At 38.3% G+C, this 15,285-nt stretch overlaps 1 protein-coding gene across 1 annotated transcript in view; it reads right to left on the minus strand.

Moving 5' to 3' along the window:
• Positions 1-15,285, minus strand: part of LOC113237775 (protocadherin Fat 4-like) — a 51,590-nt gene that overhangs the window by 24,410 nt on the left and 11,895 nt on the right. Inside the window, exons 7-13 of the mRNA XM_026474419.1 lie at positions 14,775-15,058; positions 12,676-12,849; positions 10,672-10,865; positions 7,404-7,521; positions 6,125-6,226; positions 2,926-3,095; positions 760-938 (exon numbers count right to left, since the gene is read on the minus strand). Of these exons, the coding sequence (XP_026330204.1) occupies positions 760-938; positions 2,926-3,095; positions 6,125-6,226; positions 7,404-7,521; positions 10,672-10,865; positions 12,676-12,849; positions 14,775-15,058 (1,221 nt within the window). The remainder of the gene's footprint in view (positions 1-759; positions 939-2,925; positions 3,096-6,124; positions 6,227-7,403; positions 7,522-10,671; positions 10,866-12,675; positions 12,850-14,774; positions 15,059-15,285) is intronic.

Here is a 15,285-nt window from a genome sequence, read left to right on the forward strand (position 1 = left end):
GGATCTTTGTAAATTACAACAAACTATTGCAGTTATTTTACAAAGAAGAAAGAAGAAAAATTGAGAAATTAAAAAAAAAAAAAATAATAAATAATTATAACTTCAATCAATTTTTTTATTAAAAAAATGACTTTAAAAGTTTGTGGAATTCTCAATGTATTCGCCAAGTTTTATTGAAATCGGTTCAAGGGGGTAAAATCCGATAAACCGGATTCTTCCCCTTATTTGCCACCCTTAGAGGTAGAAATTATTTTCTTCAAATTCAAAAGGAACCACTACAGAGGAACTCGCTTACCAACAAAAAAGAATCATCAAAATCGGTTCACAATGTCGGAGTAATCGCGTAAAAAAACTGTCGAATTGAGAACGTTCTCCTTTTTTTAAAGTCGGTTAAAAAACAATAAGTGGGTATAATCATTACAACATTATGATTTTTTTATGCTGGGCATTTTTTATAGTATTAAATATTCGAAAAGTAAACATAATCATGCATAAAAATCGATATCTCCAATGAACACTATACACCAATTTTATTTTTTGATATTTTTTTTCTTATTTTTGTAAACAGTCACATTTATTTACTAATATCATGATCCCCGAATTTTGTGAAAAAAAAAAAGAAACAAAAAACAAAAACGAATTTTGAGAAAAAAAGTAAAATAAAAACAAAATGGTTCCTCTAATTAACTTATCGTTTAAAGTGGAAGTATCGAAATGCCAGTAACTTTATATTAAGCGCTAACGATAAAAATTACTTACATTCATCGTACTCAGTTCCAAGCACGGTATTGTCGTCCCAGACCTGTACAGTGATGTAGAGCATCTCGAATTCCTCGTAGTCGATGGTGATGTTATCCCGGATCTCCTTCACCACAATACGCCCGATGGCTGTCCCATTTGTGGTAGGGTCGGGGAAGATTGTTTCGATGTCCACACATCTAACATAGTTGTCGTATAGATAAGTTATATTTGTAGAATTTATCCCATGAAACAATACGATTGTTAGGGAGGCGTTAAATCAACGGTTGAAAACCCTTTCTTATGAGGAAGTGGAAAATCTCTTAGAACGCATACCATAATTAGTAATACTACAAATCATTTAATTCTTAGTTTTAAGCTTAGGGAAGTTGCAAGGCTTTCCCAACACAAATATACATTTGCTTAATGGGCAAACCTGAATGGGGAACCTGATCTACCATTGTTGAACCAAATTGATGATGATTTAAAAAATAAATAATTTTTGAATTTTTTTAAAAGTTTTGTTTAGTGTGTGTCCTCAGGGAAGACAGCATAGTACCTATTCTATATCTATACCTATGGAATAAGTGATTCTTTGACTTTGTGTTTCACTTAGGCAACATTAGCGTGACTTTACGCACATGGTCTCTTTCACACACAGGGAGCACAGTTAGGTCATAGTCAGAATAAACAGTTTGATCGTCGGTGTCATACCTTTGGCAGAGGAGTTGGTCCGCCGATGGCGTTACTGGTTGGTTTAATGCCCTAAGTATGCCGTACATTATCGGAGACGTCTGAACAAATGAGTTGAACAAACGTAATAGTAATAGTCACGGAAGAAAAAAAAAACAGGAAAGTGGTTAGTTAGCGTCTGACGCGTGTCAACTATAGGTCTCTAAAGACCTACCTAAGCTCAGTACGCCATTTTCGCTTTGTATGGTATGGTTGTGTCATTTTCGTGCAAATTCTGTAAAATCCTAGAAAAAAGGTCTTTTTGTGCTGTTTTGGAGTGCAAAAATGATAGCTACACCAAAAAATTACCTGTGGTGAAATATCATATCATCGGAAAGTGTTATTTTAATAAATTTTAAATTGTCTATTTATCGAAATGTTTTTTTTGTTACAAGAAACGAAAGTAAAGTTTATACCCCTGCAATATGGTCGGTTCTTTTTTGGAGAGCTAAATTAATAACTCCAACTCGTCCTCGTTCGGCAATCAGTCGCTAAATGGCAGCACGTTGGTCGAAATTTCATTCAATACAATATCAAACGTCGTAACAGCGAACAGGGTAAAATTTAAATTATATTAACAATTCAGAATTTGTTATTTCTTTTTAAATTTGAAACTACGACCAATCAATATCACGATTTTGTAGTGTTTCAAATTAAAAATGTGTGAGTTTTGGCGACATCGGTTCTCATAGTAATCGAAGCTTACGGCATTTCTATTGTTTTTTCTTCCGTGGAAATAAACAGTCACGACAGTCAGTCGTGATATGGGAATGGATATATTTTTTTAAGTAGAGAGCACTTATACCTTTAGACTCATAAAAATGCCCGATAAATAAGATTAAGCCCTTAGAAACAGAGGGTTATGCCCATAATCAAATAAATCATGTGACTAAAAAATGAAATAAATTATGTGACTAAAAAATGAAATAAATCATGTGACTAAAAAATTGTCCTAAAAGTGAAAAAAAAAACTAAAAGCGAATTCTGTCTATGCCATATCTAGATGCGGGATGGATAAGTCATAATTCTTACATCCATGTTTTTGTGTGAATGCCGGCCGCATCGAGCAACTACCTTCATCGGAACTAATTGGAGATAAATTCAACTCAAAACGTATGATTTTAATTTTTTGTCTACCTACATTATGTTTCTTAATACGCAGTGAATGGTGATGCTTGTATAGATTTTAGTGCGCTTTACTATTAAGTTTTGAAGTAAGATTTTAAATTTTCTCTGTAAGTGAATTTACATTCTTAAGAGAAATAAATATTCTTTAACCATCATGAAAGAAAAAGACGAGGTTAGGTGACTGCTAGAGACATGTCCTTTGATATGTTATGTAATCGGACATGCTGAAGCCAATGGTGCAATAAAAACAAAAGGGCATCTTGTCTTATTCCGTTTTTCACTGGAGGCACTGATTTTTAATTTACAAGCACTTCCAGTTGAACTTACCCATGGTATTCGACAGCGGGAGTGTCTCTGCCCTGCTTAGTGGCATACGATGTGTTCCAATTGATCTCGAATCGCAAATGTGCAGTCGTGTCAGGATCCGTTGCTGTTATATTCCGCGTAATCTCATAACCTTCAGGCACGTTTTCTTCGACATTAGGGCTACCACGTGGCTGGAGAAGACAGTACACAGGTAAGTAAAAATATATAAGAAAGAAAGAAGATATCCATAATATTAACCTTAGAGCTAAGTCCAAACTCATGATACCACGATTTCGTTTAATCAAGGTAAACAACTCTTTTATGGGGAACTGTATACGTTTTTACAATAAGATTCCGGAGCATATATTAAGTTTATCATTTCCTAAGTTTAAAAACTACATTAAAATATTTTGATCGAAAAATCATATTACAAAATTGAAGACTACGTGTTAGATGAAGATGTATGGAAAGACGACATGGCTCCAGAATCCACACAAATTTGATTCAAAGTGTATTCCATAGCATTTAAGTTTATTTGAAAAGAGCAATCCCTAGAGTTTCTTGCTCGTTCTTCTCAGGGAGGTCAGCGTAGTGAACGAGCAGTAGCTTAAATGTGACGTTTTCAAGTGTATAAATTTATTTTACCTATGGAATAAATAATCTTTGACTTTGACTTGACTATATTAAAGAAACTACTTGGGAATATACAAGCCTAAAAATTAAATGTCTTACAGTATAACTTATTATTGTTTAAAAAAATACAAAGACTAGTATTGTCGTAATAGTGTCGTAACGGAAACAGGTGTTAAAAGTAAATCTTAGCAGAATGGAAGCGGATGCGTCAACGCTAAAAAATTTCTACGAAATTGTTCCAAACAGGGCTTGTTTTTGGATTCATAAACACTTAACACAATGTGGAAAAGAGTGCGGATCTTCCGCAGTAGCGGAAGCAGAAGCAAACGTTTGTTGCATCAGTAGTACCTACATACCTAAGATTATAATGCATTATTTTTAACTTTTTTAACTTTTCTTTTACACTACGATCACAAATAAATTAATTCGTTCAGTATTTTGGTAGTTTAATATTCTGCATTAACAGTGCCCTTACATAGGTAATAAATAGTAGAAATGACGTATTTACAAAATGAATTTTGCCTAAGTTTAAGCGAAATTGCAAAGTAAACGCAAAGTATAATTTAATTTCTTGCTTAAACTTACATTATTTTCGTTTTATAAATACGAAAAACGATTTCGAATTCTAATCAATTAGTGATGACCTATTGGGTTTCCGATTCGATTTTTTATAACAATCGATTTTATTTATGAAGAAGTTTTAATCGTGATTGTGAGCGGGTTCAAAAAAGAAGATATTGCCTGATTGGGATCGTGATGTTGCGTTTGACAATTTGTGTACTCAAGAATTAATAATCAATGTTAATGAGGATTCAAGTGATGATTCCCGTTAATAATAAATTTATTCCATTTCATTATAATTTATTAGACAGGTACCAAAATTTACGTTAGTAACTTGAATAATCTACGTTACATAATCTGTTGGCCCGACAAATATCGGAGCTAATTTTGCATTTTTTTGTTGTATGTCAATAATTACAGAACTTCGGAGGCATGCATATGGGTAACTTATCACAAAGTCGAAAATTTTTTGTCCGAAATAACATTTGTTCGAATTTTCATTACACCGAAAACCGAATTGTTCTTTCAGGATATGTTGAATGTTTATCTCAAAGACACGATTAGGTTCGGTTAGGTCAGGTAAGTTTTCGACGAGGCCAGCAGACAAGAGACGGGGATCCCTTGCCCGCTTTGCACGGTCTCACTCGTCGTCTGAGGGGATGGGTTAAGCGTCCGACCCTCCCCTCTTTAGCGCGGGAACTTTGGCAGAAGCCAAGGTAGCCGGGGGCATCGTTGTGGTAGAATCCTCGGGATCCCACGGTGCCCACAACACCCGGCCAAGAGGGTGCGCCGGGGGTTTTTAGTGGGTATGCCCTCCATCGGAGTGTCACTCGAGCCCGGGGAGGCTCGAGGGTATGCATAAAGCATTTCCCCCCGATAAAAAAAAAAGGTAAGTTTTCGACGAGCAGCGGTCAACCCTGACCGCAGTGGTGGGGCATGACCTATCCCTGCCGATCGTGCTGCGAGTCATGGTCTGCAGCGAGAAGGCGTGGAGTACGGTGGCCTCCTTCTGCACCGATGTATTGTCGCGGAAAGAGGCGGTGGAGCGGGAGCGAGAGGAAGACCCTTCCTCTCATCCTATGCGCCGCAAACGTTTAGGGCGCAGGCGGCTGACCTATGCCCGCCAACTGCCGCCCTGACAGTCAACCCTGGGTGGCAAAACGGGGGCTTTGCCACTCACTGGGCAAGGGTTCACGGGTTGGTTGGCATGCCAAGTATTCCCGGCATGCCACTAACGACGGAGTGGGGACGGTAAAGTCTCCCAGAGGTGGGTCGCTGTCGCGGACAACCGCAGGCGGGGCCGTGGATCGTAAACCACGTGGTCACAGCCCCGACCCATGCTGAGTGAGTAACCACCGTGCCTCCCCGTGACGCGGTGGTAACCATGACGGATTTTCCCCCGGAAACAGAAAAAAGGTCAGGTTAAGTTAGGTTTGAAAGAAAAAACATTTTCCTCTCAAAATTACTTTCGAGGTTATGAAATTTTGACCGAACGTTATCTCTGGCAAATGTCATTTCGGACTATTAATAGGTAACCATGCATATCGCACCCTTAGTAATATAAGGGCACAATCCAAAAAAAGTAGATTTTTGGGAAATTTGGGAATTGATAGGGACTTAAATAATAAATGGGATCAAACTTATATAGCTCCATATTTCTGTTATATTTTTTGTACTATATGGGTCTAACTTGAAAGTGTTTTTTTAACTTGCTTGAAACTTATGGAATTTATTTATATTATTTTTTTTTATTGCTATTTATAATACATTTATCAAAGAACAAATCTGCCACATTTCATATTTATAACTTAAATAATAAGCATGTTATTTGAAAAAATAGGTGTAATGTAGGAATCCAGAATCTTAATACGCGATTTCCCAAAAATCTACTTTTTTTGGATTGTGCCCTTATATTACTAAGGGTGCGATATGTCAAAAGTAAATAAATAGTTGGACGGAGTTTATGTAGACGTGATAGTTCAGTAAACTTCAAATATTAATGATGATAATGTTTGGTTGAGCTTACCAATCTCATCGTCGGAGGAGTGTTGTTGACGTCTTCGAGTTCGATGATGAGCTGTGAAGTAGCCGTGTGAAACGGTGCCATCAGTGTGTCATCTGCTCTCACCTGCAACAACAAACCGTTATTGAATATTTTTTATAGCAGTAGAGCTCCTTGTGAAAGAGTTTATCCAGGGTAATACTGCAACCTTACTTGTATCTGCTGCCAAGCAGTAATGTAAGCATTACTGTGTTCCGGTTTCGAAGGGTGGTGGTGAAATTACAGGCACACGGGACTTGTCAACTTATCGACTCATCCGAATAACAAAGTCCGATGTGATTATACAGCGAAACGAGGATAAATATCGTTTATCCTCGCCTGTTTAAAAGAGTTTTGGGAATTTTTATATCTTATTTCGTTTCGGAAACATAATATCGAACAACAGTCGATCTGACATCCACTGCGAGGAAGAACGAACGAAATGTACTATATCCTGAGAACAAGTACCTAGTCTTGCACATAGACCTTTGTTCTATGTCTCTTGAGACATAACGACTCAACCGTAGAACAAAGCCGGACATCTTGATGTCCGGCGCAGTGGCTCAGATCTTTGTGATTTAAAGCTCTGAGTGGCACTGCAACTGTTATGGACAGGCATGTCGCTTATCACTTCGCGCACGATTTGTTCGTCCTGTCATTTAATATTATAAATAAAAAAATACTCCATAAAGTTTGCGGATATTGTTGAGTACAGTCAAGGCTTTAACACGTATGCACAGGAGCACGAGCACGTCAAGCTTGACACTAAACACTTAAATCCAACTCTATGCCGCTTAAGATAAGGACGGTCCAAAGTATAAAGTGTCAAGCTTGACGTGCTCTTGACTGTACATACGTGTTAAAGCCAAACCCTGAAGATCTAGCGGTGAGGGTCCCGTCATAATGTGAATTTTAATTAATTAGTGGTGATAGTACCAATGGAATATCTATGAAGTTGGCCGAAATATACCGAGATAACCGAGGCCGGTTACCGGACACCCGGTTGCGTCACACATCGCAATCCGTTCCGTATGTGTAAATAAATAATTAGTGTTTTAATCTATTATTTTGTATGTTAATCTGTAAGGTATGTTTTTATGGATCCATGTAAACTGATTATAAATAAAGAAATAAAAATCCCTGGAATCTTCTGCGTAAGCATTTTGATAAATTATACTGTCTAGTTTTAGTTGGATTAATTGCCTCGTAATACATGATACGATGTAATCGCCATGACTCATAAATACAAAAAAAATGTACTAACTTGTACAAAAAGTACGTGCTGCCGGTGGTAATCGAAAGCGTTGTCGATAGACACGATTATTTCTCCGCTTTCGCTGTCTATGCTTAAGTAATCACCTGCATTGCCCATCAATGAATGCCTGAAAAATTTTAATGTTAGTAATCAAAATTTACTGACACCTACACAAAGCATATGATGATTACGCCATCCTGCGCACAGCAAGGCAGAGGACATTAATTTATCGATGTATACTTTATGCTATCACAATTGAAATAGGGTATAAAAATCAATGCGCCAAAACGCAGTGAGAAACGAACGCATTATTCGAGGTCGGTCTCAAAGTATTGTAATTTATACCTTATTTCAATTGAAATAATAACATAAAATATAAATTGATAAATTTAATGTAATTTTATTATTCGTATCATATTACTAGTGTTGCTCTGCGCTGTACGAGTAACTTGCCATGGTGATTTATCTCTAATGACTGAAAAAAAAAAACAACAGATTTGACATAGCATCCTCTCCGATATGGCCGCTATGAACTGTTAATATCTATCAGCCCTTGATGGAAAATTTTAGTATAACTGGTACTCCAACACAACTATGGGTATTAAGAGGGAGCAGAAGAAAAATTCGTAATCTTCGATTTCATTTTAGATGGGTATATCCTTTTTGAAGTTAAAAATAAAATATTGTATGAGTAACTACACGATATATTCAAGCATAGACACTAATCAGAAACATAAAACAATAAAGTTTCCTCGATAGATAAAAATCACGAAATGACCTTTAATTTTCACATTTTTTCGATTCATCCTCGAAATGCTACAGGTTATTAGGACAAAAATTAGATAATTAATTATATTTATGCATGATCGAGAACTGTCACTACGGATTCTTTTTTAATCCCTTTAGTTTTAAAGTTATTCCGCTAAAACGAATTTGGTCCTTTTAATGCGCAAAATTCAACATCTCCTGTCGCATGTCACGCGAACTTCAGGCATATATTTGTTTCACAAATTTGGGCGGAGCCAACGTCAAAACTTTTTTGGCATGCTCCCTCTTAAATATGGAGGGCGTTGCACCGTTACATATTTTGTTTCTAAATCAATAAAGTTATTGAACGACAATGTTTTGGACATTTTGAATTGATGATTATATTATTATATTAAAGGTATAATCTGTTATTAGACAATAAGTTAAAATATACAGGTAAGGTACGTACGATAATAGTTTAAATACTAGAAACTAAAACCAGGATCAAATTATATGAATAAAATGGGGTCCCCGCGGCAAGGTGCCCAAGATGCAGTCAGCGTTCGCCCCTCTGTATAGCTATTATTCCTCCTTTATATATGCTAATGCGTTGGGCAACGTAGTTGCAGACCCTTGGGTTTCCCAGACAATCTATAAATTTTTTGGATAAAATTTTGTACAGATGAAGGTTCCCACGGGTCAAGGTTTTCGACTACAAAGGCTGCTGGGTGTCTTGATACTTATTACTCTTTATTCTTTCTGGCAGCTCAGCTGCGGAGCCAGCCTTCTTGCTGGTGTACTGGAGATGGGAAGGGTGAGTATCGGCACACGTAGCGTCCCACAAGCGAATGACAAAAAGAGCGAGATACTTCTATTCTCGTATAGAGATCTCGCACTTTTTTTTATAGTATCAAGTGACGGGACGACCAAGTCGTGCACCTGTTAGTAAGCTACACGCCTGTCCATAACAACTGTTATGAGTGACGACCGCAGTGACAGTGCCACTCAGAGCTTTAAATCGCAAAGATCTAAGGGGCACTGTCACTGCACCTGTCACCCTAAGACATAAGTTGACAAGTCTCATGTGTCTAATATTCACCAGCACCCTTACCCTTCAAAACCGGAAAACTATAATGCTGGCATTACTGCTTGGCGGCAGAAATAGAAAAGGTGGCAATACTTCCCTAGACGAACTCTTTCACAAGGAACTCTACTGCTACTAATCATGTAATAGGAACAGGAACAGGAACAGACAGGGTTTGGGCAGGCAGGCAGTAATAGGAACAGGCAGGGTTTCGAAAAGGCTATAGCACCGTAGACCACATACACATTTTTCGGCAGACTATACAGAAGTCAGAAGAGTATAAATCAGTGACTGCACAGTCAGGCATTTGTGGACTACGAGAAAGCCTTCGACTCCATCGAAACCTGGGTTGTTCTGGAGTCCTTGCAGCGATGCCAAGTCGATTAACGGTACGTAGAGGCGCTGACAAATCTGTACAGCAAAGCCACGATGTCCATTTAAATACAAAACAACATGACAAGACTCATCCAGTTGCACAGAGGCGTGATACAGGGAGACGCTCTGGAGGACCCCTTCAAGACACTTGATTGGACCGGATTGGGCATCTATGTCAATGGCGAAAATCTCACACAATTTCGCTTTGCCGACGACATCGTTATAATGGCAGAATCACTGCAGGATTTGCAGAAAATGTTGAACAGTCTTAATGCTGCCTTATTATCGGTCGGTCTTCGGATGAATTTGGACAAGACCAAGGTCTTGTTCAATTAGCTTGTCATCCCGGAGCCGGTCTCGACTAATGGCGAAACGCTCAGAGTTGTTCGAGAATATGTCTACCTCGGGCAAACCCTGCAACTAGGCAGAGACTACTTCGAGCGTGAAATTGTTAGGAGAGTGCAGCTGGGTTGGGCAGCATTTGGGAAACTGCGTCATGTCTTCTCGTCACCACTCCCGCAGTGCCTGAAGACCAGGGTTTACAACCAATGCGTCCTACCGGTCATGACTTACGGAGCCGAGACGTGGAATATGACGGTCACACTGGCTCACAGACTGCACGTCGCTCAGCGAGCTATGGAAAGATCTATGCTGGGTTTCTCGTTAAGGAACAAAGTTCGGAACAAAGTTATTCGGCAAAAGACTAAAGTTGTGGACATCGTCCAGAAATGTAGCAAGCTGAAGTGGCAGTGGGCTGGTCACATCTGTCGCAGAACCGATGAGCTATAGAGTAGACGGGTTCTCAAGTGGAGACCACGTATCGGCAATCGTAACGTAGGACGTCCCTCTGCAAGATGGACCGATGATCTGAAGAAGATCGCGAGTAGTGGTTGGGTGCGGAAAACGGGTGATCGGGTACTATGACGTACACTTGGGGAGGCTTATGTCCAAAAGTGGACTACAATAAGCTGATTGATTGATATTGAGTACCAGGATTACCAGCAGCCTTTGGCGTCAAAACCCTGGGCCCGCGGGGTCCAAGGCATAATTAAACAGTTGAAATGTACTCACTCGACTTCATCTCCAATGTCTCTATCCGTCGCCAACATTGTTCCAACGCAATACCCTTTGCCTTCGGTTTCTTTGAATCTGACAGTAAGCGAGTTGATATCGAAGATTGGCTCCTCGTCGTTCCAGTTGATTAAGTCGATGTTTACGTAAGCCACGCCCTCAAAATCCGTATTATTCATGTCTGTTGCTATTACCTAACATAATATTTTTTTTTGTTAATTTCTTGAATTTTGAGATAATTTGTTGTTTGAGAATGTTGCCTATATTTGTGTACCAAACTATGCCAAACATTTAATCTTGACCGTGAACACACAGGAAAATGTGAATACGAGTTTATATACATGTATATTCATCCAAGTACACGTGCAAAGTGTACCTCCATATGCTACGCTCCTGTCAAACCTCAGATTTGTTGTATTAATTAATAATAATAATAGTTAGCCTTTATAATAGTCCCACTGCTGAGCACAGGCGGATTGGGAACTTCACACACATCGTTAAATTGCTTTGCAGATGTTTACAGGTTTCCTTACGATGTTTTCCTTAACCGAAAACCTCATGATAAATTTCAAATTAAAATTCGCACGTAAATTCTGAAAACTCTGTTGTGCAAGCCCGGATTCGAGCCCATGGCCCTTTGCTTGAAAGGCATTAGGTCAAACCATTAAGAGTCGATACTTTGGTGTGATTCCGCATAGTAGTCAAAGTGTTGAATCTAGTAAATTTCAAGATATACAATGATTAGTATACGGTGTGAAAAAACGAACCCTAGAAATTTTCACGACATATTACAAGAAGACCATTGTGCTTAATAGGTACTTTACATATACCAATCATTGTTTTTATATCAACTGAATTAAATATAATACATATACTATACGATATATATTTTCCCAATGGCAATTTCGTTTGCAAAAAAAGTAAATTCTGAATAAAGTCAATGTCCCTGTCGTTCGAACCAAGCGGAATGAACCGTATTAGTACGGGAAAAAATTAAATTCGAGCTGAGGTAGTATCAACACTTAATACAATTGATAATAAACATAACTGGACGTGGATCACTCAGTCAGCCGTAAACATGGCACCTGTAAGGCTAGCGCGACAAGGTGCGTCTTTCGCGAGTGCGACAAAACGCGCGAGATATATCGCATAGACTGTAAGCGCGGTTACGCATGACGACTTTTCAGCGACACAAACGCGCGGTCACATCGCGACTTTAGCGATTTATAGTTGAAAAGGCGCATGTGACTTTTTCAAAAATTTTGCTATGATGTATCTACCGTGATCAGGGAAAAAAGGCCGACATCGATATGTGACTATTTTTAGATAAAATATGAAGTTACCGCAAGAGAAAAGTAGATATTTTTTTATTTCATGCCTTTAAACATTATTTTTTCGGTTTTGACTTTGATCACAAGCGCCCTTTCAACTAACGGCGACGGCGGCTACAGTATGCAGTATACAGTAGTATAGGCGGTTGCATAGGTGCAAATGAGCGATTGCATCGATACAACCGCCTATAAACGGCTAGTCGCGATGCGATTGCGCGTTTGCATCGATTGTCACTATTTTTTTTTCCTAGGTCGACAAGGTATGAACTTACCGCAAGAGAAAAGTCAATATTTTTTAAGTTTTATTTCTTTAAGCATTATTTTCTCTGTTTTGAGTTTTGTCGCAAGTGGCCTTTCAATTAACAGCAACGGTATAGGCGGTTGTATGTGGGGTGCAAACGCCCGATTGCTTCGATGCCGTCGTTTATGTTGAATCATTAAAAACGTGCATCGCGACGTATCGCTGCTCAAGTCGCACGTGTGTGTTAGGTTAAGTCAGGCTCAAAAGAAAAAACATTTTCCTCTCAAAATTGCTTTCGAGGTTATGAAAATTCGAGCAAACGCTATTTCTGGAAACTGTCATTTCGGACTACTGAAAGGTAACCGTTTCTTTGACAAAATAAACATTGATAGAAACTGTACCATATCCAACACAATATTTAAAATGTTCAACCTTTAATCTGATGTTCTGGAATGGGATATCTTCATAATCCAGCATGCTGTGGTTGGTCGTACCCATGGTGAAAGTCTGCCTTTGGTATCCGACATTCGGCGCTATGTAGAATGCGGTATGTGCGTTTTCGGGATAAACACTTTCTAGGCGAACTTCATATTGAGCATGTGGACCCTGAACAAAACAAGGTAACTTTAATATGCAACGTATTAAGATTATCATTTCCTAAGTTTAAAAATGTGTGGTAAGGAAATTGTGTGATGCCTTGTCCAGAAGCCTGAGAACATTTCAACTTCGAATAAATTTATTCTTTGGCGGCATTGACTTACAATTGGCGGAAATAACTTTCCACCTTGTGGTCACCGGAGGCTTCAACTTATATTAAAAGCGGTATTTCAAAATTGAAGACTACGTGTTAAATAAAGATGTATGGAAGGACAACATGGCTATAGATTCCACACAAATTTGATCCAAAGAATAATCCATAGTATTTAAGTTTTTTCGAAAAGAGCAATAAAGTTTCTTGCTCGTTTTTCGCAGGGATGTTAGCACAGCGAATGAGCAGTTGCGTAAGGAATTACGTTATCAAGTGTGAGTGTGGTGTGATGTTAATACAAAGCAAACACGGCAATACGATATGTTTTTCTTTACTAAGAATACCGGTTGTATTTTGTATCCGAAATGACTGTTACTCAAAATCGCTCTAAGTGTTGTAGTCTTGGTCTATTTCTTTCATTTTTGCAAGACCAAGACCACCTAATTGTTTCAAACCCAAGACTGGCCAAGACCCACCCTGCAAGATAGATTTGAGAAAGAACAACATTGTGTTTGTGAGGCTTTTGCGTCTCGCAGTTATATGAAACTCATACATGGGCGCCAAGTTCTTTATAAAACGTCGACTATATTGCAGCGTCATACGGTTTACTCTCAACAAAAAATCTATTACGATAAACACAAAATGGATTTTTTTTTTAAATTCGATAAAATAACACTTAATGATGGCACGAAACACAAACCATGGATAATATTACAGGTGCGACTATGATTTTTGCACTCCAAAGGTAGCAAAATAAAGCATTTTTTCGCGATTTTCATGGTTTTGCGCGAGACAATTAAACACGACCATTACGCTTGTAGAAAATGGCGGACTGCGTACTATTGGCAAACGTGTCACGCCCACTACGCACTTCTTTGGTATTTATTGTTTTGTACTTGTACCCATAATATTGAGTATATAACCAGAAATAGATACGAAATGTAAAATAATTTGTTTGAAAACTATTCTGCCAAATCATTAAGGTGACAACTGCGTTTTGATTGGCCAGCCCGAATTCGAAAGAAATTACTGGTGTTGTCAATTGTTTCACTTGAAATCAACCAGTTTAACTTGAGCTTTGCCATAATGGACGAAAATTGAAAAATTACATATTTAATATTTTATTAGTAAGCGTTAACTAGTATTATTTATCAATTTCATGGGCGGACTTAGCGTAGGAATACGTCTAAAATTATAGCCACCCAAAATGATCGTAAAATTATTGTAAAGTGAATTTATGGTTGGCCTTTGAATATACTCATGACAATATACAAAGTGTTTTTTTTTAAATGGGACAGTATGGAGAAATCCGAAATCATAGGAGATACAAGTAACCTGTCTTAGGCAACTCACGCTTGACTAAAAAAATTACTATGCAAAAATTGTTTTCACAAAAAAGACTTAATGGTTCCTACGACAGGTTCTTTGTGTGTACTCTGGTTTCGGATTCCCCCATACTGCTCCAGTTAAAAAACCACACTGCATATTATTATGTACTCAAAATATAATTATGTACTCTGTCGCGTCGTTCTAAAACGCGGACCAATCATCATTGTCATTTTTTGTAAGAATAATATAATATTATGGTTTGGTAAGTAGTAATAGGTAAATTGCAAGCCTTGCGAGACTTTTGCAGCAAGACCGAGAATGATTGTGCAATACCAAGGACTTAGACCAGGTGTGCTGATGCAAGACCAAAACCAAAACTGGGGTTAGTCTCATCTTTTTCGTCATTGGGCAACACTAGAAATAACAAAACCTTGTTATAATGTACGACACTTACCAAATCCCTATCATGGAAGCCAAACTCCTCGTCAAAATTAATGGTTAACGGTGTCTCCTCCAAGATTTCAACAAAGTATTCCTTTTGTAACGGTACAGGTCTCTGATCATTGATGTCGTTCACAATGATGGTAATTGGGGCTGCCGTGGCAAACGATCTGTTGTCATACTTATAGGCAATGATAGATAGATGGAATACTTCTCGTTCGAGGTAATCTCGATCTATTGGGTCCACGTGTAATATTACTCCATCGCGTCCGATTGGTTCGATCGAGAAGAAATTTTCTGAAAACAGTTTAATAAAACGTGGGATTATGAATTTTTATTGTTCAGACCAGTGTTGTTGCTGATGCAGGTTTTTACACATCATGGGATGCGAATGCAAATGCTATTTTTTTACCTTAACATCAGCAGATCTTTACCTTAACACGCACACGCACTAGCGCACGCGCACTCGCACACACGCACACACACACACACACACACACACACACACACACACACACACACAC

This window comes from Hyposmocoma kahamanoa, unplaced genomic scaffold, assembly GCF_003589595.1.
Source record: "Hyposmocoma kahamanoa isolate Upper Pololo Valley unplaced genomic scaffold, ASM358959v1 94, whole genome shotgun sequence".
NCBI classification, from domain to species: domain Eukaryota; kingdom Metazoa; phylum Arthropoda; class Insecta; order Lepidoptera; family Cosmopterigidae; genus Hyposmocoma; species Hyposmocoma kahamanoa.